Source organism: Astyanax mexicanus, chromosome 8, assembly GCF_023375975.1.
Source record: "Astyanax mexicanus isolate ESR-SI-001 chromosome 8, AstMex3_surface, whole genome shotgun sequence".
Taxonomy (NCBI): Eukaryota; Metazoa; Chordata; class Actinopteri; order Characiformes; family Acestrorhamphidae; genus Astyanax; species Astyanax mexicanus.
Genome location: NC_064415.1, coordinates 44,309,192 through 44,333,814, shown reverse-complemented (window position 1 = coordinate 44,333,814; position 24,623 = coordinate 44,309,192). Strand labels below are relative to the sequence as shown.

The following is a 24,623-nucleotide window of genomic DNA, read 5'->3' as shown; positions in this document are numbered from 1 at the left end:
AAGATCAGTGACTCTGAGGTTGACACCAACTGATGGACTTTCTCTGGGAGTTCAAATGTCCTCAAGACAGACATTTGGGGGCGGCTGTGTGAGAAAGCCCAATTGTGGAATGCCATCTACTGGTGAAACAGCGGTACTGCAGTCAAGACATGCAGTCAGGACATGTCCAGGGCATGCCCAGTCACACTGATGAGCAACAGAGCAGCCAGTGAACTGACTGAAGCTGCTGGGACTTTCTTTGCGTGTTTCTCATATCGTGTGTGCGTTCTTGAGGAAATGTGAGTAATTTCCACCTTCTTAGTTATGGATATTTTGATTAATATTGCAGTTTGTGTTAGTTTTAATTACAATATATGTTGTTGTTGAGTTAGCTAAGAAGCCTGCAGCTAAGTAGTTTAGCCCTGTCTCTTGTTAGCATTGCAGCTAAGTTTGAATGCTTGATGGCTTAATAATGATGAATGTACTGTTTGTAGTGTTAATATTGTTACACAGTTTATTGTTATGAGTGTGACTAGCTTACTTTGAACTGTTTGAATTTGTAAATATTCGTTGTTTATTCTCATAACATTATGCTGTTAAGTATCTGCTAATATTGTATTGGCAATTGTATAATGACTAACATTACACCTCTGTCACTGTATTATGCTACATTACAGTTTATTTATTAATGTGTTATTGTTGAACAATATTATAATATCAGTAGTCTAATACATTGTATTACATTTCCTTTATGTTTCAGACCACACACATCACACACACACGCCATACATACATCACACCCACACACTCATATACATACACAAACACTTTGTAAAGTGACCAACAACCTTCAATAAAGAAGAAAGAAGGGATCTCTCTGTCTAGCGCCTTGATCTTTTAACGGGGATCATAGTCCATGGTCTACCGCCTCAACCAGCAATCCTTATTACTGAGTCTCGCCCCTCAAACAGTGGATTTTTGGGTTTTTTGGTCGGTTTTGGTTGAATGACCAAAAATCAACTATAAAGCAATGTTATTGTTGGTTGAAGCTGTTTAACGTTGAAAACTCAGCATTGATTAAATGTCTCTTTGCTATCTGGGTTATTTATTTATGCTGAAATATCTAGTCTTGTTCGATCTGTCTGGCACACATACACACACACACACACACACACACACACACACACACGCGCACACACACACTGCTCCTCTTTTAGCTTTATGTTATACTTTTATTCAGCTAATTTAAAAGGCAACAAAACTACAGAGATATAATAATAAAGTAAAAAACTATGTCTGCCCTATTATGTTTTTTCTCCTCCCAGACATACAGGGAAATACATACATAAATGCATTATTTTTTATCATGATTTTAGTCACATGATTTTTAATCACAGAATGAGGTGATTAATCAGATGATTTTTTCAGGCTCCATAATGAGGGGTGTGTATCTGGATGTGTGATTAAAGAGCCGTGACACAGAGACTGCTGCCTGACTGCAGCACAACTTTACACTTTAATCAGGAGAAACTTTTGTATACAAAATCTGTACAAAATAACACAGACTTCACAGTGTAGTTCTTTCTTAGTTCTTATCATGCAGGTCTGTGTGTGTGTGTGTGTGTGTGTGAGAGAGTGCAGTGTGTGGGAGTTATTAACCAGGTTTCTTCAAACACATGAATTTAACTTTTATCTTGTAAGTTTAAAGCGATAGTTTGGTGAAACAAGGTCTGGTCTGTTATTCACCAGTTTCAAACTTAACATTCCACCTTAAATAGTGCAGAAGTTATATTCTAGTATCACAAGCTTTTTTTGCCAGCTACGCATTCTAATTTCCATTCCCTCTTAAATGGTGTACCAATTATATTCACCAGCTTTTTATTAGAATTTTCTGTTCCACTTAAAATGAGGCAACATTTCACATAATTATGTAAGCATGCAAATAGTTAGCATCATGCTAATTGGTGGAATATAAGCGTCCATTACCTTCATAGCCTCAGTGTTAAAGCTAAAGCAGTAAACTTCAGGCACTAAACATGTTTTTGGGGACAACACTGCAGTGACCAAACTATCGCTTTAATGCGCCAGCTGGTGCATGATGGAGGCTTAAAGGGATGAGTCCTGTATCCAGCTTGAGCTTATATTAACATATTTACAGCTATTTACATCAGTAATTGATAAAAAAAAATCCCAATAATTCCCAATGATTAGTGTATATACATAATGGCTCATTAGCAGCACTACAGCACTAGGACTGGATAAGTTTATACCAGTGATTGTACAAATATATACAGTACTGTGTAAAAGTTATTGGCTCCAGAGAAAATTTGAATTGAAAATCTCCATTTCAAAAAAATGTGTTTTTTCAAGAAAATATTATTTAATATTATATTAAAACTAAATATAATGTAATATTATATTATGTACTAAGACATTTGCACAGTACTGTAATGTACATGTATATATGCTAATATACAGTCATTGAGTTGTACTAACCAGTCCGAGTGCAGGGGCATGGCTCTTAAAAAAAATACATGGATCTGTCCTGCATTTACACACATTTATAGCACCTTCATCAACAGTCTGTAAGGAACACTGAGAAAACATAGTGAAGTAAATGACAATAAAACAATTCTGATTAAAGGTCACTATGTCACAAACACTAATTGCTGTAAATAATGCTTTTAAATTATTATTATTATTATTGCAATAGTCTACAGAAAGTAATAACAGAAAACACAAAAATATATAAAAAAACAGTGATATATAATAAATGAGATAGCAAACACTATCTTTAAGGAACTATTAAAAAGTGTTGTAAACAGCAGCAAAAAGTAAAAAAATCTTTCCTAAGCGTGAACACAGTACAAATAAAATGTGCAATGTTTAAATTATGTTATTATTACATGAACTTTTAAATAAAAGAAAACACACAGTTAAGATTCACACACACTTCTTTACATGAGAATTAACTAATGAAATAAACATTCATTTGAGTCAGATTTAAATCCATCATCTTGACACAATGACACAATCAGCGGCATTCCACCTCTTATTGTGCCCCAGCTCTTAAGACTCAGAATGCTAATGTTAGCCCTGTGTAACCCTGTATCTTCTCCACTCACTCTAAATAAAATAATAGAAGAGAGAGGCCCCACACAGTTAGATAGGAAAATCAGCTTTCTCTCATTTTACTCTTAATGAGAGCTGCATTAGCCTGCCATATATGCTAGCTCCAAGCTCAGTGCAGCTTTATACTGAGATCCAACAGCAGCAGTTCTAAACAGTTTAGCTGTGACTGACTGTACAGATATGTGCTGTCGACAGAATCAGATAAATCAGATTATAAATAATATGAGAGTATTATAATATCAGATAAATATTTACTGTTTTATTTTTAATGGTTCGGAAATCAAAGTTAGCTAAAAGTTAGCAGAACAATAGTAGTCTAGTGTGATGTGTTTAAAGTTTAGATTAAGAGGAAAAACTGCACATTTAAAGTGATTAACGAAAAGGTAGCAGAATGTGAGTACAAATCATTTAAAAAAAAACACACTTCTTTCATAAATCCACATTCAGTAGTGTTTGTTATCCCCATACCAAAAATTTATATATGAGTTTGTATTTCTTTATATGTAGCATCCATTTAAAATATATTAAGGAAAATACATGTTTGCCATTTTAAACATTTTCAAATATAATAGATTAATACAATTTTCTTTATATTTTTCTTTTTGTATGGGTCTCAAAACATCCATGTTAAAAATCCAGAGTCAAGACAAGCTTGTCATTCAGAAAAACATACTCTATGCTGGTCAAGAGTTAGTTAACAAGCTAGCCTACCAATATAGGGTATGTTTTCTGAACAAACAAACAAAAGTGTCGTTTGATATGACAGCATATTAATTCAGGTATTAACTTAAAAATTAATTGATGAATAATGCTTTAAATAAAAAATAAAACTTATCTTCACTAAAAAAGCAAATAAAAATTTAACTTAATAACTTCCATTAGCCTTTACAGAGCACCTGCTTGCTATATATGTTTTTTCCACATGCAGTCAATTCTTGTGGATTAATGTAGAATCTATCAATAGTGTAGAGTCTGTAATAACCACCAGTACAAACGGCTGATCTTGCACTGTGGCTGGATTTAGCAGAGCAGAGCACTGCAGAGAGAAAATTAAGGATTAGAATTTATTAACTGAGTGAAGAATGGCTATTTAATCCACTCTAAACTATTGAGATACTTTCTTTTGAATTCATGATACTTTTAGGGGCCAGTTTACTACACACTTATGGTAAATGTATGGATATGGTAAAGGAATGTGACATTTCTTAAAATACACAATATACCTGGTGTAAAACTGGAGTATTTGCAGTGTTTGTGAATCTGATGTGATTTTTTCATAAAGGTTTATTTTACTCAGAATTTACTTTCCGTTTGCACTATTTTACAAAGCTTTTTTGAATGAGGTCCTGGGTTAATCAGATTTATGGTTAAACCTGGGTCAGGTATTAAAGAGAATTACAACATTTTGACTGTAATTAGAGTAAGCATGCTAGTATCACTGCTTAAAGATATTGCAGGCTCATTCTTAGTGTTTTTACCCACAGTCAGGAGCCCTCAGTAGTTCTGTGCGTGTGCTGGAGGTCAGTCTCCACATGCTAAACTGAACTGGACTGAATCTGCTTCGAGTCAAAAGGCCTCGCTCTTCCATTCAGAAACAGCACATAAATCAACGTGGAAATAACCTGCAGCCTGCTTACAGCCACCTGCCTCACAAGGTGATGTTATTTTTGCAGTTTATAATATCCTGTACTTTTTTACATGGATGCTAATTATTCTGTTAACGTATAGGCACTATGCACCAGCAGTTCTTTCTCCAACTGCAGGCACAACAGTTTTATAATGATCTGCTTGATGCAAAGCGTTCCTGCAGTGCTGTGGAAAAGCAGACAGCAGTGAAGATGAGGCAGAACTCATCAGTTCAGCTTGTGTGTATAGATCTATTATTTATGCAGATAATAGGTGTTAAGATGAGCATGACTGACCACTCAGGCTAGATTCAATCAATCAGCCAAGACATGTTTGCTGTGTGCTGATGGGTGCTTTAATAGAAAATATATAAGGAGAAATTGTAGCCTAATGTTGCTTAATCCTGATCTCAATATGATTAGCTGTACATGAGGCCATGGGGTAATTCCTTTTTTCACGATGGCTCTTCTGTAATTATTTTCCTGTACAGGTACATGTCTGTTTATCTTTTAAAAAATCTGGTCTTTTGAGAAAATGATAGGCTAATATATTATTACAGTTCACTGAATTCAGTGGTTCTCTAATGATTTTGTTTTCTCTCAAAAGAAGATGAATACAGCTAGACCCCTTGAGACCCTTAGGGAGATGGTTGCAATCTGGTCCCAAGTTTGAGCTAAACAGTACAGCACAAATGTTATCAGTTAAACTTTAATATTCACGAAGAAACATGCACTAGTCCAGAACACAGAAACTTCTTATACGTTCACACAGAAGATAAAACTGACCAAAATCTGATTTTTTTATTACCAAATTTGATGTTTATTTTAGGCTGTTCACACAATATTTTTAATGTGATCTATATCTGACACGTGTCTGAATGGTGCACACTGAGTAAATGACAAGCATGTGCATCAGAGCAAAGCTTCACATTCAGTTTAACACATTCACATTCAACTTTAATCTTGTCAGATACTGAAGAGCTACTTATGAGTTCAGTCTAACAGCTGGGCTTTATTAAAGTTAAATTTAAAAGTGTTATTTAGACAGCGTCAGGATTTTAGTTTTCATTAGTTTCCGTTTAGTCAATACACTGTCATTGTCTCACTCTCATTTTTCCATTTTTGTCTTTTTTTCTCTTTTTGATGTAAAGGTCTAATCTAGTCTGATTCTCATTCAAACAGAATTGCATCGCCAAGAATAGAATAAGTACATAATACCACAAACTAAAGTGGCCCAAAAATTTAAAATTAAATTCAAATGTGTTTTTCTGCTTCTTACACTGTCACACACACAACACATATGACACAGGGTGTGGGTCACATTTACCTGCGGTGTGAATGTAGCCATCCTGTATTTGCTTTCATGTTCACAATATACAAAAAATGTGACCAATAAGCAGAAAGAACATTGTAGAGTGGTTTGTTGTGATGCATTTTGGTGCTCTTGAATTCTTACCAGCAGTGTTAAACTAGCTCATTTACCTGTGAACTAAAGCACACATCAGATAATAAACATGTCTTGGCAAATAAAAAATAAATATAAAAAGTGTAAACAATCTATTTGCATGCCAATTAACCCCTCTTTGTGGAGAGGTTTTTGGCTGCCAGGTATAAGTAAGAGCTAAATATTAATAAAAACATTGTAATGGACATTGTTTGAAATCAAGAATAGATTATGATAAGGTATAGGAAAGGCATTTTCCTATAGTCTCTGGTTATATTGCTGTTCTAAGGCCCACTCTAAGCAATCCAGCAGTGTCCACAACCCTGGCTTCATCAGAAATGTTTACATTTCCCAAAGTCCAGGATTTACACAGTGTATTATTTCGTTTCACTCTTGTAATTTTATACTTCAAAAAATACACTGTCATTGTGGAACAAAAGTATGGGGTGAAAAAAAGTTGAGGTGGCAGGTGGTCTAGAAGGTCAAATTCCACCTCAGTCAATTACAATACAGGCCTGAAGTACATTTTTATGAGCATTATTGCTGTAATTTTTTCCCTTTCAAATCCCGTTTTTAGGCCGTGCTGGTGTGAAGCCCAGTCTCACACCCATCGCCTTTTCTTTCCCCAAGGACCCTCACAGGGCTACAGTGCAATCTGTTACACAATTAACTCTGTCACTATTAGCTAAGGTTAGTCTGCGTTAAAATAAACCTGTTTACTAGCCTGTGCTAGCATTGTGTTAGTCAGTCTTAGCTGGCATCATCACCATCTTTGCCCGGTTGGCTTGAATTAGCCAGCTAGCTAGGGCTGCTTTAGCAAATTATCATGCTAGACTTTAATTGGCTTCATGCTCAAAATATTTATATATAGTTTGTTCTTAAACGTACATACAGATCTACTGCTGCCTTTCAAGGGTCCTCACAGCATTGTTGAATGACAGCTCTGATATTTATGATTCATCCAATAACATTGTAAAAATCTCTTCCAGTAAGCAAGGATGAATCAGGAGGATGTGAGATCAGACTCCACAGGTTCTCATATCTGTTAGTGTAAACACAGCCAGCATCCTAAAACCACCCACATCAAAAGTGTTTACTCAAATTAGCCTGAGCTGATTAGGGCTAGGATTGATAAACACTGCTCTGTAGCATAAAGACCAGTGAGGTGTAAAAAAACTAAATACCCTCTCTCTTGGTTTCGCCCACAAATGTGTTCTTTTGTTTTTACTTTTGCTAAGTTGGATAAGCTTTAGAAAACAGAAATCAGAAATGTACTGATTTGAAGAGCTGGCTAGCCCCACTTGCTGGCAAGGTAAGTGTAAAGGCTTCTAATTTTGATTTTATTATTAATAATAGGATTGTCGCAGCTAGATTTCAGTAAATAATTTAGAAAAAAATGGTATTTCTGACATGCTAAAACAGCAAGTTTGCTTTATATTTATATTAGAGCTGTCAATGTTAGAGAGTTAATGCACACTATTCATTTGGAATCAGTAACGTGTTATTATTTTTTTAATGCAATTAATTACGCCACCAAGTTTGACCCCATCTCTTGCTGTAATCTGCCCCACCCAGGCTGATTAATTGGAAAGATCCAACACAAACACAATACCTGAGGAGACATCCCAACTAGCAAACATACTCATTTTTAATTGAGTTAAACTGCTGAATTCTCAGGTAATGTGATAATGGCACTCACAGAACGCCTCTCAGCCAATCACGTTGCAGGGTCGGAACTAACTGTGGTATAATATACTGCTATGAACAAAAGTGTACTGTTTACACATCTGAACGCTGCATGTGCAAAGTTCACAATTATGCATATATAATATCATTGTAAACTAAGCATCTCCATGTTTGATTTTTAGTCTAATTTAAACATATGAACTGTCTCATACACTGTGTCAAAATTTCTTAATAAAATATTTGATAATTACCCCTATATTCCATAATACTTCTGTAAAGTTGCTGTTTTTAGATACATGATTTTCATTGGACAGTGACGATATAGTCTTTGACAAAATAAAAGTTTTCCAAATTCTTTAACTTTTTGTGGTTTTGTTTAGACAATAATGTTATATTATGTATAATAAGTAGAATAAAGCTTATACAGCCTTACAACAGTAATTTTAAGACTATACATTTGTGGGCGGAGCCTAAAGAGGCTACTTGGTCCGATTAGGTCACCTCTGGCATATCAGATATGTATCCCGAATGAAACTGGCTCAAATCTGACCCCTATCAGATACTTGAGGTGCTGCAGTGTCCGTATGGCGGCACTGAGCATGCTCAGCTTCTACATAATGCTGCACTTCCCCTTCAGTTTGTCTGTGCGCTTTTGTTTTCCTGAGCGTTTTCCATCGATGTTCAGGCTCATGCAGCGCTTCTTCTCCATATTCAGCAGCTCCTGGAAGAGCTCGGTGACATTGTGGTTGGTTTTGGCTGATGTTTCCATGAAGGCACACTTCCAGGCCTGGGCCTGTGCTTCCCCGTCCTCTGTCTGCACTTCCCTCTGGGTCTCGTCGTTCTTATTGCCTACCAGCATGACTGGGATTCCCTCCACATTGCCTTTAATGGCCAGCATCTAAACCACAGCACACATAGTTCAGCACATACAAACACAGACTTCTCATTTATTAAAGGAATAGTTTCAACAAAAAATCACCTCCCCTAAGTTACCAAAATGTACTCCGTGAGCCAAGACATGTTTTGGTGCCTCCTCAGTTTTACACTGGAGCTACATGACTGATTTATCTAACAAACCACGGATGCTGACACCCCACCAATTAGCTTACTGCTACTAAATCTAAGGATAAACATGGACAGCTAAAGTTGAGTCTGGAAAGCTAAAGCTAAACTTGGAGAGTTAAAGCTAAACCTGGAGAGCTAAAGTATGTGCCGCCACTGGGGGGAAGCTGTTTTTCTTTATGTTTGTAACAGCTGCCTCCGTTTCACAGCGAAGTTTGGTAGCTGTTCACCACAGCTGGAAAGATTTGTGACCCTCTGTTTTATGATTTGTGTTTTATATTTAGATTTTGTCAGAGTTTAGTATTATGCAAAAAAATCCATATAGTGGTGAGCAGTGTATAAAACTCCCTTGCTAATTGATGGGGTATATACTTTTATTATTTGGTAGCTACCGTACAGGCCAAAAGTTTGGACACACCTTCTAATTCAATGCGTTTTCTTTATTTTCATGACTATTTACATTGTAGATTTTCACTGAAGGCATCAAAACTATGAATGAACACATGTGGAGTTATAAACTTAACAAAAAAAGGTAAAATAACAACAACAAAAATTATATTCTAGTTTCTTTAAAATAGCCACCCTTTGCTCTGATTACTGATTTGCACACTCTTGGTATTCTCTTAATGAGCTTCAAGAGGTGGCCACCTGAAATGGTTTTCTTGAAACCAGTCTTGAAGGAGTTCCCAGAGGTGTTTAGCACTTGTTGGCTCCTTTTCCTTCACTCTGCGGTCCAGCTCACCCCAAACCATCTGGATTGGGTTCAGGTGCGGTGACTGTGGAGGCCAGCTCATTTTTTTTACAGTAACTCCACATGTGTTCATTTATAGTTTTGATGTCTTCAGTAAGAATCTACAATGTAAATAGTCATGAAAAGAAAGAAAACGCATTGAATGAGAAGGTGTGTCCAAACTTTTGGCCTGTACTGTACATTAGCCTCCTGGCTCCCAAGTGAACATAAAGAAGCACTTCAGAACTTCAGACCCAAACATGTCTTGAATGACTGAATAAATTGGGGGTTTAGGGGTGGAAGGTGGGAACATGAGTACCTGTTGGTAGATAGGTTTCAGCTCTTCTAGAGATTGCCGGCTGGTGATGGAGTAGACGAGGATGAAGGCATGGCCTTTGGAGATGGAGAGGCGCTGCATGGCTGGGAACTGGTGGCTGCCGGTGGTGTCAGTGATCTGTAGCGTGCACACACTTTTATCACAGCTGATCACCTGCTGGTATGTGTCCTCCACTGTGGGAATATATGTGTCCCGGAATGTTCCCTTTACGAAGCGCAGAACTAGCGAGCTCTTACCAACTCCACCCGCTCCAAACACCACCACCCGGTAATCGTTACTTTGCTCCGGCATGGCTGAGAAACAAACAAACACACAGTCAAGCCGGTAAATACACTATATATTTTTTCACTGTGTCTTTCAAGTTGTTCCAATATATGTTTTGTTGTCTCTACTGTCCAGAGAAGGATTTCTGCTAGATGTTCAAGCTTTGCTGTGAGGATTTGATTGCAATTAGTGAAAATAGCATTAGTAAGGTCTTGATGTTGGTTGGCTGAATGAGCTAGCTTCTAATCCAATTTTCAGCTCCACCCTATGTTATAGGAAATAAGGATGGTGTTCCTATGACAAGGAAAATGAGGACAGTAAAAAAAGTGGAACTGAGGGTGGTGTAACTATGAAAGTGGAAGTGACGATGGTGTAACTATGAATCTGAAAGAGATAATGGAGTAACTATGGAAGTGGAAGTGAGGGTGATGTAACTATGAAAATGGAAGTTAGCATGGTATAACTATGGAAGGGGAAGTGAGGATGATGTAAATATGGAAAAGAAAGTGAGGATGGTTTAAATATGGAAAGGAAAGTGATGATGGTATAGCTATGGAATTGGAAGTGAGGATGGTGTAACTATGAAAAAGAAAGTAAGGATGGTGTAACTATGCAAGGGGAAATGAGGATGGTATAACTATGGAAGGGGAAGTGAGGATGGTGTAACTATGGAAAAGAAAGTGAGGACAGTGTAACTATGGAAAAGAAAGTGAGGACAGTGTAACTATGGAAAAGAAAGTGAGGATGGTTTAAATATGGAAAGGAAAGTGATGCTGATATAGCTATGGAAGTGGAAGTGAGGATGGTGTATCTATGGAAAAGAAAGTAAGGATAGTGTAACTATGGAAGGGGAAATGAGGATGGTATTACTATGGAAGGGGAAATGAGGATAGTATACCTGAGGAATGGGAAGTGAGGATGCTGTAACTATGGAAAAGAAAGTGAGGATAGTATAACTATGGAAGGGGAAATGAGTATGGTATAAATATGGAAGGGGACGTGAGGATGGTGTAACTATGGAAGGGGAAGTGAGGATGCTGTAAATATGGAAAAGAAAGTGAGGATGGTTTAAATATGGAAAGGAAAGTGATGATGGTATAGCTATGGAATTGGAAGTGAGGATGGTGTAACTATGAAAAAGAAAGTAAGGATGGTGTAACTATGGAAGGGGAAATGAGGATGGTATAACTATGGAAGGGGAAGTGAGGATGGTGTAACTATGGAAAAGAAAGTGAGGACAGTGTAACTATGGAAAAGAAAGTGAGGACAGTGTAACTATGGAAAAGAAAGTAAGGATAGTGTAACTATGGAAGGGGAAATAAGGATGGTATTACTATGGAAGGGGAAATGAGGATGGTATTGCTATGGGAGGGGAAATGAGGATGGTATTACTATGGAAGGGGAAATGAGGATGGTATAACTATGGAAGGGGAAATGAGGATGGTATAACTATGGAAGGGGAAATGAGGATGGTATTACTATGGAAGGGGAAATAAGGATGGTATAACTATGGAAGGGGAAATGAGGATAGTATACCTGAGGAATGGGAAGTGAGGATGCTGTAACTATGGAAAAGAAAGTGAGGATGGTTTAAATACGGAAAGAACAGTGATGATGGTATAGCTATGAAAGTGGAAGTGAGGATGGGGTAACTATGGAAAAGAAAGTGAGGATAGTATAACTATGGAAGGGGAAATGAGTATGGTATAAATATGGAAGGGGACGTGAGGATGGTGTAACTATGGAAGGGGAAGTGATGATGAGAACTATGAAAGTGTGCAGCAATTCCTGGTGGTTGCTAGCGTGTTGCTGAGTGATTGGTATGGTGTTGCTAAGCACATGTTGCTGATGTACTGTGATTGTGGTTGTGTTTCTCAGTAGTTAATATGGCATCTCAGGTGGTTGCTATGGGGTGCTAATGGTGTTACTATGATGAAACAGTAGCCACAGTGTACTGTGCTGCATGGTTGTTCTGGAAGATGCTATACTTCACTAAGTAGTTGCTATAGTGTTGCTATGTGGAAAGTATGGTTTCCCAGCTGGGACTAAGAGGATGAAGGCATGTTAGGCCATTACTAATACTCCCTTATCTTCACTGTTCTGGTAAATCTTAAAGCAGACGACATTAAGCCTCTGATCAGTAGCCTATACGATCAATACCCGTGTCTGATCTCTTTTGTTGATTTTATGCCCCCCTCTGTGCCCCCTTGAGTGCAGGTGTCCCTGGACGCTCTGTGTTGTGATGGATGGGCACTCCGAGTGGTTGTTTATAAGAGGCTGAGCGGAGCAGCTTTAGGGCCACTGGGCTTTTCCTACAGTGCTGGGTGATCAAAGCCAAACTCCATTATAGATTAACTCACACACACACACACACACACACACACACACACAAACACACACACACATACACATTATAATGCATAAGCTTCACTGAAGGTCCTCTCTCTGTCTCTCTCTCACTCTCTCTCTTTGGCTGAAGATCAGGCTGACGCTGCTGGATGCGGAAGGTAACCTTGCTCTGAAGGGGGAATAGAGTGGAACACATAACTATGCTTCAGAGATAGAACCCTGAGGTTCTGCAGTGATGAGCAGAACAAAGCACTAGCCTCACCTGCACTGTCACCATCTTCACTTCCAACAGTTACTCCATCCTTATCTCCCTTTCCATAGTTACACTGTCCTCACTTCTCTTTCCATGGGTACTCCATCCTCAATTCCAGATCCATATGTGAACCCACTCTCTTGAGGTCATGCCACAGCATCTCACTTGGGTTAAGGTTTCCTTTTTCATAGTTACACCATCCTCACTTCCACCTACATACTTCCATCACTTCCAGACCCATGTTTACATTGTCACTTTCCTTTCCATAGTTACACCATCCTCACTTCACTTTTTATATTTACACCATCCACATTTCCACTTCCATAGTTATATTATCCTCACTTCCCTTTTCATAGTTACACCATCATTACTTCACTTTCCATAATTATGCCATCATCATTTCCACTTTGATAGTTACACCATCCACACTTCCCCTTCCATAGCTACACCATCCTCACTTCCTTTTCCAAAGTTACCCCATCCTAATTTCCATTTTCATAGTAATACCATCCTTACTTCCATTTCTACAGTTACTCTCTCATCCTTTCCATTTATATTATTACAGATATAAGGTGGAGCTGAAATTGGATTAGAAGCTGGCGCATTCAGTCTCTCTTGGGCAGTTCCAGTGCAATTATTTCACCCATTTAAGGTGGGCAGTTCAGAAGTGTGTAAGAAGAGGGTCAGATCACGGCCATAATTCACTCTCCACATTTTCACCCATGGAGAGCAGCATGCTAAACCTCCAAAATAGCAACAATTAGCAACAGAGTCACCAACCGTGTGTCCTTACAGGGCTAAATTTGTCCTTTAGTGTGTGTGTGTATGGGTTTGTTTGTGCGCACACGTGTATGTGTGTGTTACAGTATAAATCACACTTTCAGCACCACATCCTAAAAATACCCCTACCATCTGCCATCTCTACACACCGAATGTTGCCTGGATTAGCACGCACACCCATTGAACTGCAATGTTTTCTTTTCTTACACTAAAACATCCTTAAATATGTATTTTCTTCATCATTCGGTTTTTATTCCACCTTAAATTGTGCAGCAATTACAGCCAGGTGTCAGAAATTTACATTTGGAAGCAGCAAAATGCAATTAGTGATCTATTTAAGGTGGAAAGAAAAGTAACAATATGTTGCACCACAATGCAACCACCATTTAAGGTGGAACAGCAAATTAATTTAAGAAGCACTAGAATGGTGACTGATGCAACATTTAAGGTATAACAACAAAAAAAAGGAGTAAAAACAAAAAAAGAATCTATTATATTCAAGCACCAGATTGTAACTACTGCACTGGTGGAACTCTTCTGATAAGAAGCTAAAAAATAAGAAATCGCATGGAATGCAGCAGCCACTGCCTTTAAGGTGGACTGCAGAATTCAGAACTGAAATTTACACACTTACACACTTCTCTACCTCTCTTTCAAGTCCATAAGCACCAGAGCCTTACCGTTTACAGTACAGTAAAGCCTCAGTCACTCAGAATGACCACCCTGCTGACCGGTCCCCTGACCATGTGTAAAACCTGCTGTATCCCTGCCTCCTCTCTTCTGCACTCAGGTTGATCTGTGTGTGTAACAGATTGCTTTACTGGGGGCTTAGGAGCTAATCATTCCGTCTGTCATTGCTGGACATCACTCCACTGACCCACTTCAGAGGATTTCGCGTCCCAGCATGCACCTACACCACACTGCTGCTGCAGCCTACAGCCACATGGGGTTAACATGGAGTGTTGCAAAAAGTGTATATATATATATATATATATATATATATATATATATATATATATATATATATATATATATCATATAATACATCATACAATAAGTACTGAACCATAATTCCAGAGAACAGCTCTATGCACATGCCTTTCAGTAGACAGGGTACCAACAGTCCATGTGTTTATCTGCTCTAGAGAGTCCTATTCTGTTGGCCTTTGCACATCTCAGCCATGAGATTTGCAACTTAATGCAGCAATAAACAGCTAAATGCTTTCAACAGAAAGGATGTCCACAAACATTTTAGCATATAGTGCATATGCTATACTAGTCAGGAGCTAAGATAGTCAACTGGTTCGGCTAGGGACTGGGGAAATTGGTAAAGTAGTATATTTTTATTGTATAGAAAGCTGTGGTTTAAAATATGGTCTGGGTGACTGTGCTCAGGTCATTTCTGTATACATGGCTATTCATCCAATCTCACATCTCTCCGCTCAGGCTCTTACTGCAGTAGTAATTAAGCAGCACTGCATCTCTGCAGCCTCTACTGACACTGAGTGGATTAGAACATCTCTGGGTTCTGGCTTCATCAGACCTGAGCATGCAGTTCTTAACGCTACGCTAAGCAGTGCTCAGTACCCTCCCTGGATACTAGCCATTAGCTAACATCATGACCATGCTAACTTAGGGTGACTATACTATGATTTTCATAAAAAAGGACACTGAGGACACATAAGTACTTACAGTAGCTGGGATGCTGTGGCTATATAAAAGAATCAATGTAACATTTTCATGCAGAGAAGTGAATGCAGAGCGTATCCATAATCCATATTTCAATACCTCCTGAATGTAATAATAACAGTGTGTTTATATATTTAAATAACAATTTTAAAAATTATAAAACCCTCTAATATGTCAAGCTTGTAAAAAAAGTTAAATACAGCAGGACACTAGGGCCAAACAAGGCAAAATGAATAGTTTCTAGGTTAATCGAATATATATTTACATTTGTATTCACGCATTTTTAGGTTGTGGTCAGGTACAGTACATATAGACCAATCATGGCAGGACTTAAACAGACCTGTTTAAAGCTGTATAAATCTGTACACATTGTGTGGGATGACTGTTACAAAAGGTATGAAAATCCCAGATATTTCAAACAATTTAAAAATTATGGATATTTGCCTTTTTTACATCCCCAAAAGAGGACATGTCCAGGAAAATGAGGTCTTGCTATAAGGTTCCTGCTTCTGTGGCTGTTTTCTGTTAAGTTGTGCTACCTGTTGGTATGTGCTGTCTAGCAGTTTTGTGCATGCACAGACCCACCCATTTTACTGTTTACATGTGTTTATTATGAAAAATTCAGTTTTCCTCAAGAATTTGCTTGAGTGTAATGAAATTGTGGTAATTCCAAACAAAGCAAGTAAAAAGCTGATTTATTAAGAGAATTAGTTAATGCCCTTTGTACGTTTCAAGCTGTACAAGACATATTTTTTGCATCCTCAGCATACCAAAGACACACTGACATGCCCTACATCCTGCTATGCGACGCACAATTGACAGCTCACCTATTAATCACTAAAATAGAGCCCTTACTTACTTGTACCGACAATTAAATATGGGCTTTTTATGTTTGGTAGGCAAACATTAAAAAGGCAATGCATTTTCATCATTTAATTCATTATCAGTGTAAAAACAGAAATTATATATAATGTTAAAATTATTGATCCAGTTTGGAAACTTTATTTAGTTTGGGACATATTTTATGATACATTTATATAATATTTATCGGTGTATCCTTTAGTACAGTCAGCATTGACAGTCAGTCTGTCACTGAAACATTTTAATTCTCACACAAGATTTAAGTGCTATATTTGATCTTTTTACATATACATGCTTATCTCTTTGGCATCCTGACAGAGTTAGCATGTGGTTCTATATGCATGATAGGCTAAAGCAGTGCTAAAGTCTCTTGGTCCTGTCTGAGTTTCTGTTACCGATTAGCACAGCTCATCTGTCCAGAGTTAACCTACAGCCTATATTAACATTGATTATAACGAATGAAGCTTCATGGGCCAGTTTAGCATTGTGCTAAAGAGATTATTTCCTGTGTTTCTGTTCATTAAGAAGTTGATTATAGTGTTCTTTGACTTTTTTTTTTACAAAGACATTTTATATTAGCATCATACATAATCTGAATGTATAAAATAGAAAATATTGTAATATAAGGTGATCCTATTTTGGTTTTAAAAAAGAGTATATGTATGTATAATGTAAGAGAGACTTAAATACCTTTAAACCATATATGTATATTAACATATACTCATTTTCTAAGACCAATTAATAAACTTAATAGCCCATTTAATAAAAAAATCTAATTTCAGGATTTTTTTGTGTGTCTATAAAAATATACAAATAAACGCAGTTACCTTAAAATAAATTACTGCTCACTTTTCAGTCCTTGTCTTCTGTATTTTGACAGGGTTTAGTATGTGATATTAATCTGATTTCTGATTTTAACAATTCAGAATACTTAGTCTTGGTTTTGTGACTGATGTTTGTATTTCGCTAGTGTCCCAAAACTTTGTATATCTGCCCATGTCTCTCTCACTCAAAGAGTTTGACCAATGGTAGTGTATATGCAGTTATATATTTGGGGAGAAGAAAGGGGTTATTATTCCAGAGAGGCATTAAGCTTAGTTATAGACTATGTTTTCCTTTTATTGGGAAATCTCAGTTCAAAGTTCTGTGTAGTCAAAGACTAGACTTAATCAGCTTTAAGTGTTTAAAGCTGTAACAATTTATACCCTTAGAGCTTTTCTTAGAACGTTTCTTAAAATGTTCAATCAATCAAGTTTTCTGGCCGATCCTAGACTAATTTATCTCATGTTTATTTATACTTGCAATTAAATATACAGTAGGATATATTTGCACATTTTGATAGGCATACGTTTAAAAAGTTATGCTGTTCATCATTCATCAATATTTAATTGCATTGTATTTTTTTGTATTGTAAAAGTTACTTCAGATTTCAATAATGATAGTTTTTATCTAACTGAGATTGTGTAAAACATCATTCTGAGAGCACTGGGATGCAAGCCAATATTACACCGCATTTCTGAATGTTCCTGGGTCGTTTCACACTGGCTGGGTTTGGATGTAATTGTGTCAAGCAATTTACAATTTCCAGCCAGGTGCATTATTAGTATTATTTAGATCAGTGGTTCTTAGACAGTGGAACACAGTATAGCACTAGAGAAAATGACAGTTTGTGCGTTGGTGTAAATAATTTTTGGTTAACTCATTAATCATTATCTGATTTGGCCATATTTTAATAATGTGCCTGAAAAAAAAACCTTAGGAGAACAGAAATAAGACAGTTTGCATCCATCTTTTTGTCTACATCTAATAAATGCATTTCTACGGAGCCCCTAAAGGGACGTGGTGTATTTATTTTTTTTTTACGTAGAAAGTGGTAAGCACCGCTTACTAAATCGTAAGCACCACTTACTAAGTCGTGAGCACCACATACCAAGTCGTGAGCACGACTTACTAAGTCGTGAGCACGACTTACTAAGTCGTGAGCACCACATACTAAGTCGTGAGCACGACTTACTAAGTCGTGAGCACCACTTACTAAGTCGTGAGCACCAGATAACGGTAGCTAGCAAGCTATAGTTTAAACTGGCATATGTTCCTCAGTGTAGTGTGATTAACTAGCTAGGTTAGCTAATGTTATCTATATTTCATTGTGAAATGTTTTAGCTAACGATAGCCAGCTAACTCTTATTAGATGTGCACAGAAAGAGCTTTTGGGCGCGGGCACGCGGACACGCGGACACACACACACACAGTCCAGTTATCAAAATCATATTTATTTAGCTGCCATGTGTGATCAAATGTAGGCTGCTTTTACAAAGATCTAGCTTGCTAACCTAATGCTAGCTAAGTTAGCTTAGCTTTAAGGCTTTCATTGCTCTCTGTACAATATATGGTAGGCTTGGGTTAAAGTAGCCACTGTGTTTGGTGTGTGTGTGCGTGTGTGTCCAAAAGCTTTTCTGTGCACATCTAATAAGAGTAAGCTGGCTAACGTTAGTTAACATTTCCCACTGAAAAAAAGTAGTTACCATTAGCTAACATAGCTAACGTTAGCTAATACATTCCCCACTGAAACAAAGTAGTTACCATTAGCTAACATAGCTAACGTTACCTAAAACATTCCCCACTGAAATAAAGTAGTTACCATTAGATAACATAGCTAACGTTAGCTAATACATTCCCCACTGAAATAAAGTAGTTACCATTAGCTAAACTAGTTAACATTAGCTAAAACATTCCCCACTGAAATAAAGTAGTTACCATTAGCTAACCCAGCTAACGTTAGCTAAAACATTCCCCACTGAAATAAAGTAGTTACCATTAGCTAACCTAGCTAACGTTAGCTAAAACATTTCACATTGAAATAAAGTAGTTAATATTAGCTAACCTAGCTAATGTTAGCTAAAACATTTCCCACTGAAATAAAGTAGTTAATATTAGCTAACCTAGCTAATGTTAGCTAAAACATTTCCCACTGAAATAAAGTAGTTACCATTAGCTAACATAGGTAACGTTAGCTAAAACATTCCCCACTGAAATAAAGTAGTTACCATTAGCTAACCTAGCTTACGTTAGCTAAAACATTCCCCACTGAAATAAAGTAGTTACCATTAGCTAACCTAGCTTACGTTAGCTAAAACATTGCCCACTAAAAAAAGTAGTTACCATTAGCTAACCTAGCTTACGTTAGCTAAAACATTGCCCACTAAAAAAGTAGTTACCATTAGCTAACCTAGCTAGCGTTAGCTAAAACATTTCCCACTGAAATAAAGTAGTTAATATTAGCTAACCTAGCTAATGTTAGCTAAAACATTTCCCACTGAAATAAAGTAGTTTATATTAGCTAACCTAGCTAATGTTAGCTAAAACATGTCACATTGAAATAAAGTAGTTAATATTAGCTAACCTAGCTAATGTTAGCTAAAACATTTCCCACTGAAATAAAGTAGTTACCATTAGCTAACATAGCTAACGTTAGCTAATACATTCCCCACTGAAATAAAGTAGTTACCATTAGCTAACCTAGCTAACGCTACCTAATACATTCCCCACTGAAATAAAGTAACTTAGTTACCATTAGCTAAACTAGCTAACATTAGCTAAAACCTTCCCCACTGAAATAAAGTAGTTACCATTAGCTAACCTAGCTAACATTAGCTAAAACATTTCACAATGAAATATAGATAATATTAGTTAACCTAGCTAGTTAATCACATTACACTGTGGAACATATGCCAGTTTAAACTATAGCTTGCTAGCTACCATTATCTGGTGCTCACGACTTAGTAAGTCGTGCTAACGACTTACTAAGTCGTGCTCACGACTTAGTAAGTGGTGCTCACGACTTAGTAAGTGGTGCTCACCACTTTCTACGTAAAAAAAAAAATACACTATAATACTTACTTGTGTTTTACTTTGACCACCTTCTCTGATTATTGGTCATTTTAGAAGGATACTGAGGCTGATGTTCTATACCTGACAACCTGGGAGATAAGAATTGAACTGGAGAATGGGCAGTGGCCGGGATCAGAGACATACAAACAGATTTTCGTTTTCGACAATTAAAAAAGAACATCCTGGCTGAATCATTGCTGTCAAGAGAAGCCAGATGACGCATCCTGATCGACTAGTACAAAAAACATAATACATAAAAAAAGAGACAGTAACAGCAGGCTGTATTCACCACCCATATTCCGGCAAGCCACGTCCCTCGCTTTGATGCATAAGGATTGGCGAGTAGTTAGAGGTAAACTCACGCTATAGGATCAACCTCCAGCCAATCGTACTGCGCAAGGGGCGTGGCCTGCAGCGTACAAAAAGACAGTACTTGCCTAAGGGGGCGTGGCTATGCGGAAAATGGGTGGGAGACGAAAAACACGCCGTTTCATTGAGAAGCTGCTGCACCAGCACCATTCACACAGCATTTCACACAAACACAGCAACGCACACACTTAACAACCAATACAGTTTATCTTCATTTACATAAAACACGCGCATACTTTGTAGCCACAGCAATGTGTTCATGCAGGAGAATCCCATTCATGCAGCCCTGCCATGTGTGGAGATGAGGGGGCTGAGCCAGAGCTGTGAGTCATACTGACACACACACACACACACACACACACACACACACACACTAATGAAGGGATGAATAGATGAATGGATGGATGGATGAATGAAGGTGAATGAATGAACAGTGTGTGTGAGTGTGTAAGGTGAGTGTGTGTGTGTGTGTCTGACCTACCTGCAGTGGGGCTGATGCTGAGCTCAGCCTAAAGCATCCTAAAGCATTTTAGTGTAAAGAGGAGCTGCTACAGTCCAGAGCCCACCGCAGCACACACACACTTACACACATACACCCACCCTCCCTACTCTATCCATCACATACTTACACACACACACACACACACACTCCTTCCCCCCATACTCTCTCTCTCTCCCCCACACACCCACACTAGTTTTTAACCTCTATACTAAAGATAGAAGGAGGGAGGGGTGCTACTCAACATGCAGATACACACACACACAAATGCAAACACCTACACACACACATACACACTTCATACATCATTCATACACACTTATAGCAGTTTACAAGCTGTTACTAGTTGGGTATCACTGCTTAAATACATCAACATGTCCAGCTCAATCTATTAATCTGTAATTAACATAACAAAAATCAAATGCATAAACTATACTAATGGTTAACATGCTAGTATATTAGTATAGGGTATAGTATTGCCTGGATCTTTTCAGCCACCTTCAACATCAGCTTAGACCTTCCAAACCAGCTACCAGCAAAAGCTGGTCTCGACGTAAATGTTCAGCAGTGAATAATATTATTTTTATTATGGCAGGGCAACATTGATATTTTGTAACACAGTTGTTAATGTATTGACAGCATTCAACACTTGATAGGCATTTATTCATTTATGTAAATGATTCATTTATGAATAAATGAATGAATGCTAAAAAACATTGCTGTGCAAATTATGTGCATCCTTTCCTTTGACTAATAACCAGCAAGGATGACACACTTCCTAGCAACATCCTTGCAACCACCTGAAATACATCTGCAAATACATCTTAAAAACACGTGCACTATGCACCTAAGCCTCCACTGAGCCTGCTCATGTTATGTTAACAGAGCAATGTTGCTTATGTTCCCAGTCTCTCCCACTGCGTTATAATAGCAGACAGTTTCCTGTGGAATATTTAGATGAAATTTCATAACCAGACTTGTTGCACAGGTGCTGCATTTTATCAGAGTACCATGCTGGAACTGAGCTCCTGAGAGCGACTCCTTCTTTTACTAAGATTTTTAGAAGCAGTCTGGACGTCTGGGTGCTTGATTTAATACACCGTTGACATAGAACTGATAGAACCTGAGTTCAATGATTTTGATGGGTAAACAAATACTTATAATATAATGTACATCACGGCAGGTTCTCCTGCTGCACTGTTCCAAACCTGCGTAGCTCTACCCTTTACGATTTGCACTGGATTATGGGATAAATGTCTTTATAGTAACCCTGTATATATATAGTAACCCCTTAAAGGCCTTGTTCTATTACTCGTGCTTGTACTCTCACACCTCTTGTTTGCACATACATACTAAGTGTACAGTCACTTTTGTCTGATCAACTTAATTTCATTTGATAATATACATCTATTCCTGCATTTCAGGCCTGCAACACATTCCAAGAAAGGTGAGACAATAAAACCACTAAACAATTTTCACAACACTTATAATGCATTGCGGCACTGAGGATACACAATTATAAAGTATTTCACTTGTTATTTTGTCCCATTCTTTTCGTACAGGTTTGATGTCATATTTTTTGTTTCAAAATTCTCACACCTCACATACTCTATTTGGGACAGGTCAGGACTGCAGGCAGCTCTTTTTTGCAGCTTTGCCTGATGTCTGCAGCATGAGCTTTTGCACTTTTTGTCTTGTTAAAACAGCATGAGTTTCCCTAAAAAAAAAGGCCTGAAGGCAGCATATGTTGATCCTAGATCTTAATGTGCTTGTTGCTGATAACAGTCTGGATGGTGTCCATTTCTTCTAAAAAAAGATCTGAATTACTGATTTATCTAACCACAGTACATGTTTCCACCCAGAAGTCAATGCCAGTTTTGGAAATGGTCGACATAAGATTTCTGTTTTGCACAGTTAGTTTAAAGTGACTTTTGTGAAAAAGTGCTTAACAAAGCTTTTTCAAAGTAATTTATTGCCAGTGTGATTCTATTAGCTTTTGTTAAACAATGTTTCTTGTTGCAGTGTCATCTGAGGGACCAGAGATTGTGGTGGTTTTGTCTCAGTGGGAACCAAACAGACTAAAACATCCAAAAGTCACTTTGGATCTGAAACATAGTGTTTAAGAAGTACAGCCTTTTTTTGGCACTGGGGGCAAGTTGCGCCTTTGGAGAGAATACATTGGGGTAAATTATGCCTAGCTAGTAAAATAAAACAGTATACATTTGATCTCAGGAACTGTATTGCTATATAAAAGCTAGACAAATTCAATACAAAATGACTAATTTAAGGTTAATTTAAAGTTACTTTACAACATTAAAGGTCAATTTGAGCACACCAAAAGGTCACACACACGAAAAAAAATTTTCACACGAAAAAAATTCCACAAAAAAACAAGAAAAATCGGATTTTCGCGGAAGGTGAGCTTTAATTAATGCACACTTAACCCAACCTGCATTTTCCTCTCTGACCCAGCTGGCAGGGATATCAATGTAAAGTTTTGGACTAAAATTTAAGAATGTCACATAGTTTTAGTGATAAAATGTAAAAATGCAATGTACAATTAAAAAAAAAATATATGTCACTGGAACAAATTACCTCAACCCCACTATTTTGGAAAAAATGCATCATCCAGTAGTTTTGGGCTAACTTCATGCTAGCTGTACAGACTCGTAGTGTAGCTTTACCAAAGCTTTAAAACGTGTGAAATGTTTTTAAACTTGTCTATGACTGTTCAGACACAACAATCAAAAATCCTTGATCATAAAAGATTTACTTTGAAAAGTCAAAAAACCTAATGTGCTTACCTCTCATGCAATGAGGCTCTATTCTTTGCAGGATTAGTAAAATGGCTGACTTTTCAAAAATGTGTGGATTAAAGCCATTTGTACAAAATAGTTAAAACCTTTAAACGTTGTATTGATTATGTGCAATTGCACTAAAACATAAACATAACTATTTTAAGTAGGTAGATTCATGGTATTGAGAGCACCGTTGGTACACAAGGAGGGTTTTAGGACCCTCCAAGGATATGCCTTACTAAACCTCCACTGACTTACCACCAAACTAGGCATGCTGGATGAGGTAGCAGCAGCATAACATTTACCATGGCACCTCCAAGGAGAGGACGTGGAGAGAGGACACAAATGCAAGTATTTATTAAGAATACAAAATGAACAAACAGAGAACTAAATAAATAAAGAAACACTGGGTACATGGGAACTGGGAAAACAAACAGAACACATCACCTGACTGATGCTAACATGTACAACCACGGACCAGGGAGACAGGAACGAAGGGAACTATTTATGCACACAGAAGGGGACAGGAAACCGGAAACACCTGACAACAGGTAACAAGGGAGCGGAGCTACAAATGAACAGGTAAGCACAGGACCACGTGGGGCATGACACAGGCACGGAGGAGGAAAGCTAAACAGACACAGAGAGTGCAGGAAAAAACACAGAAACAGACAGGACAGGGCCGGAATGAGACAAAATTTGGGACTGTTTCTGTTTCACTTCACAAGGTACTGCGTTGGGATGGCTCCCTCACTCTCCCAATATTAAGAATACATATAGTATTACTGTGTCTGCATAATATATCAATTAATAATTTTAAAAATGTTATTAGTGGTAATAAAGAAGCTTATTAAGCTGGTGGAGGAACGGATAAC

At 37.6% G+C, this 24,623-nt stretch overlaps 1 protein-coding gene across 2 annotated transcripts; it reads right to left on the bottom strand.

Moving 5' to 3' along the window:
- Positions 1-5,431: 5,431 nt before the first annotated feature.
- On the bottom strand, positions 5,432-21,020 carry diras1b (DIRAS family, GTP-binding RAS-like 1b). Of its 2 annotated transcripts, none has more exons than XM_007234371.3 (3): positions 20,933-21,020; positions 9,978-10,288; positions 5,432-8,764 (listed from the first exon to the last, which is right to left on the bottom strand). In XM_007234371.3, the coding sequence occupies exons 2-3, from the start codon at positions 10,284-10,286 to the stop codon at positions 8,477-8,479; spliced, it is 597 nt and encodes a 198-aa protein (XP_007234433.1). In that variant the 5' UTR covers positions 10,287-10,288; positions 20,933-21,020; the 3' UTR covers positions 5,432-8,476. The 2 variants fall into 2 exon arrangements, with proteins under 2 accessions (XP_007234433.1, XP_049338987.1); XM_049483030.1 differs by lacking the exon at positions 20,933-21,020 and adding an exon at positions 14,322-14,475.
- Between the last annotated feature and the right edge of the window lie 3,603 nt (positions 21,021-24,623).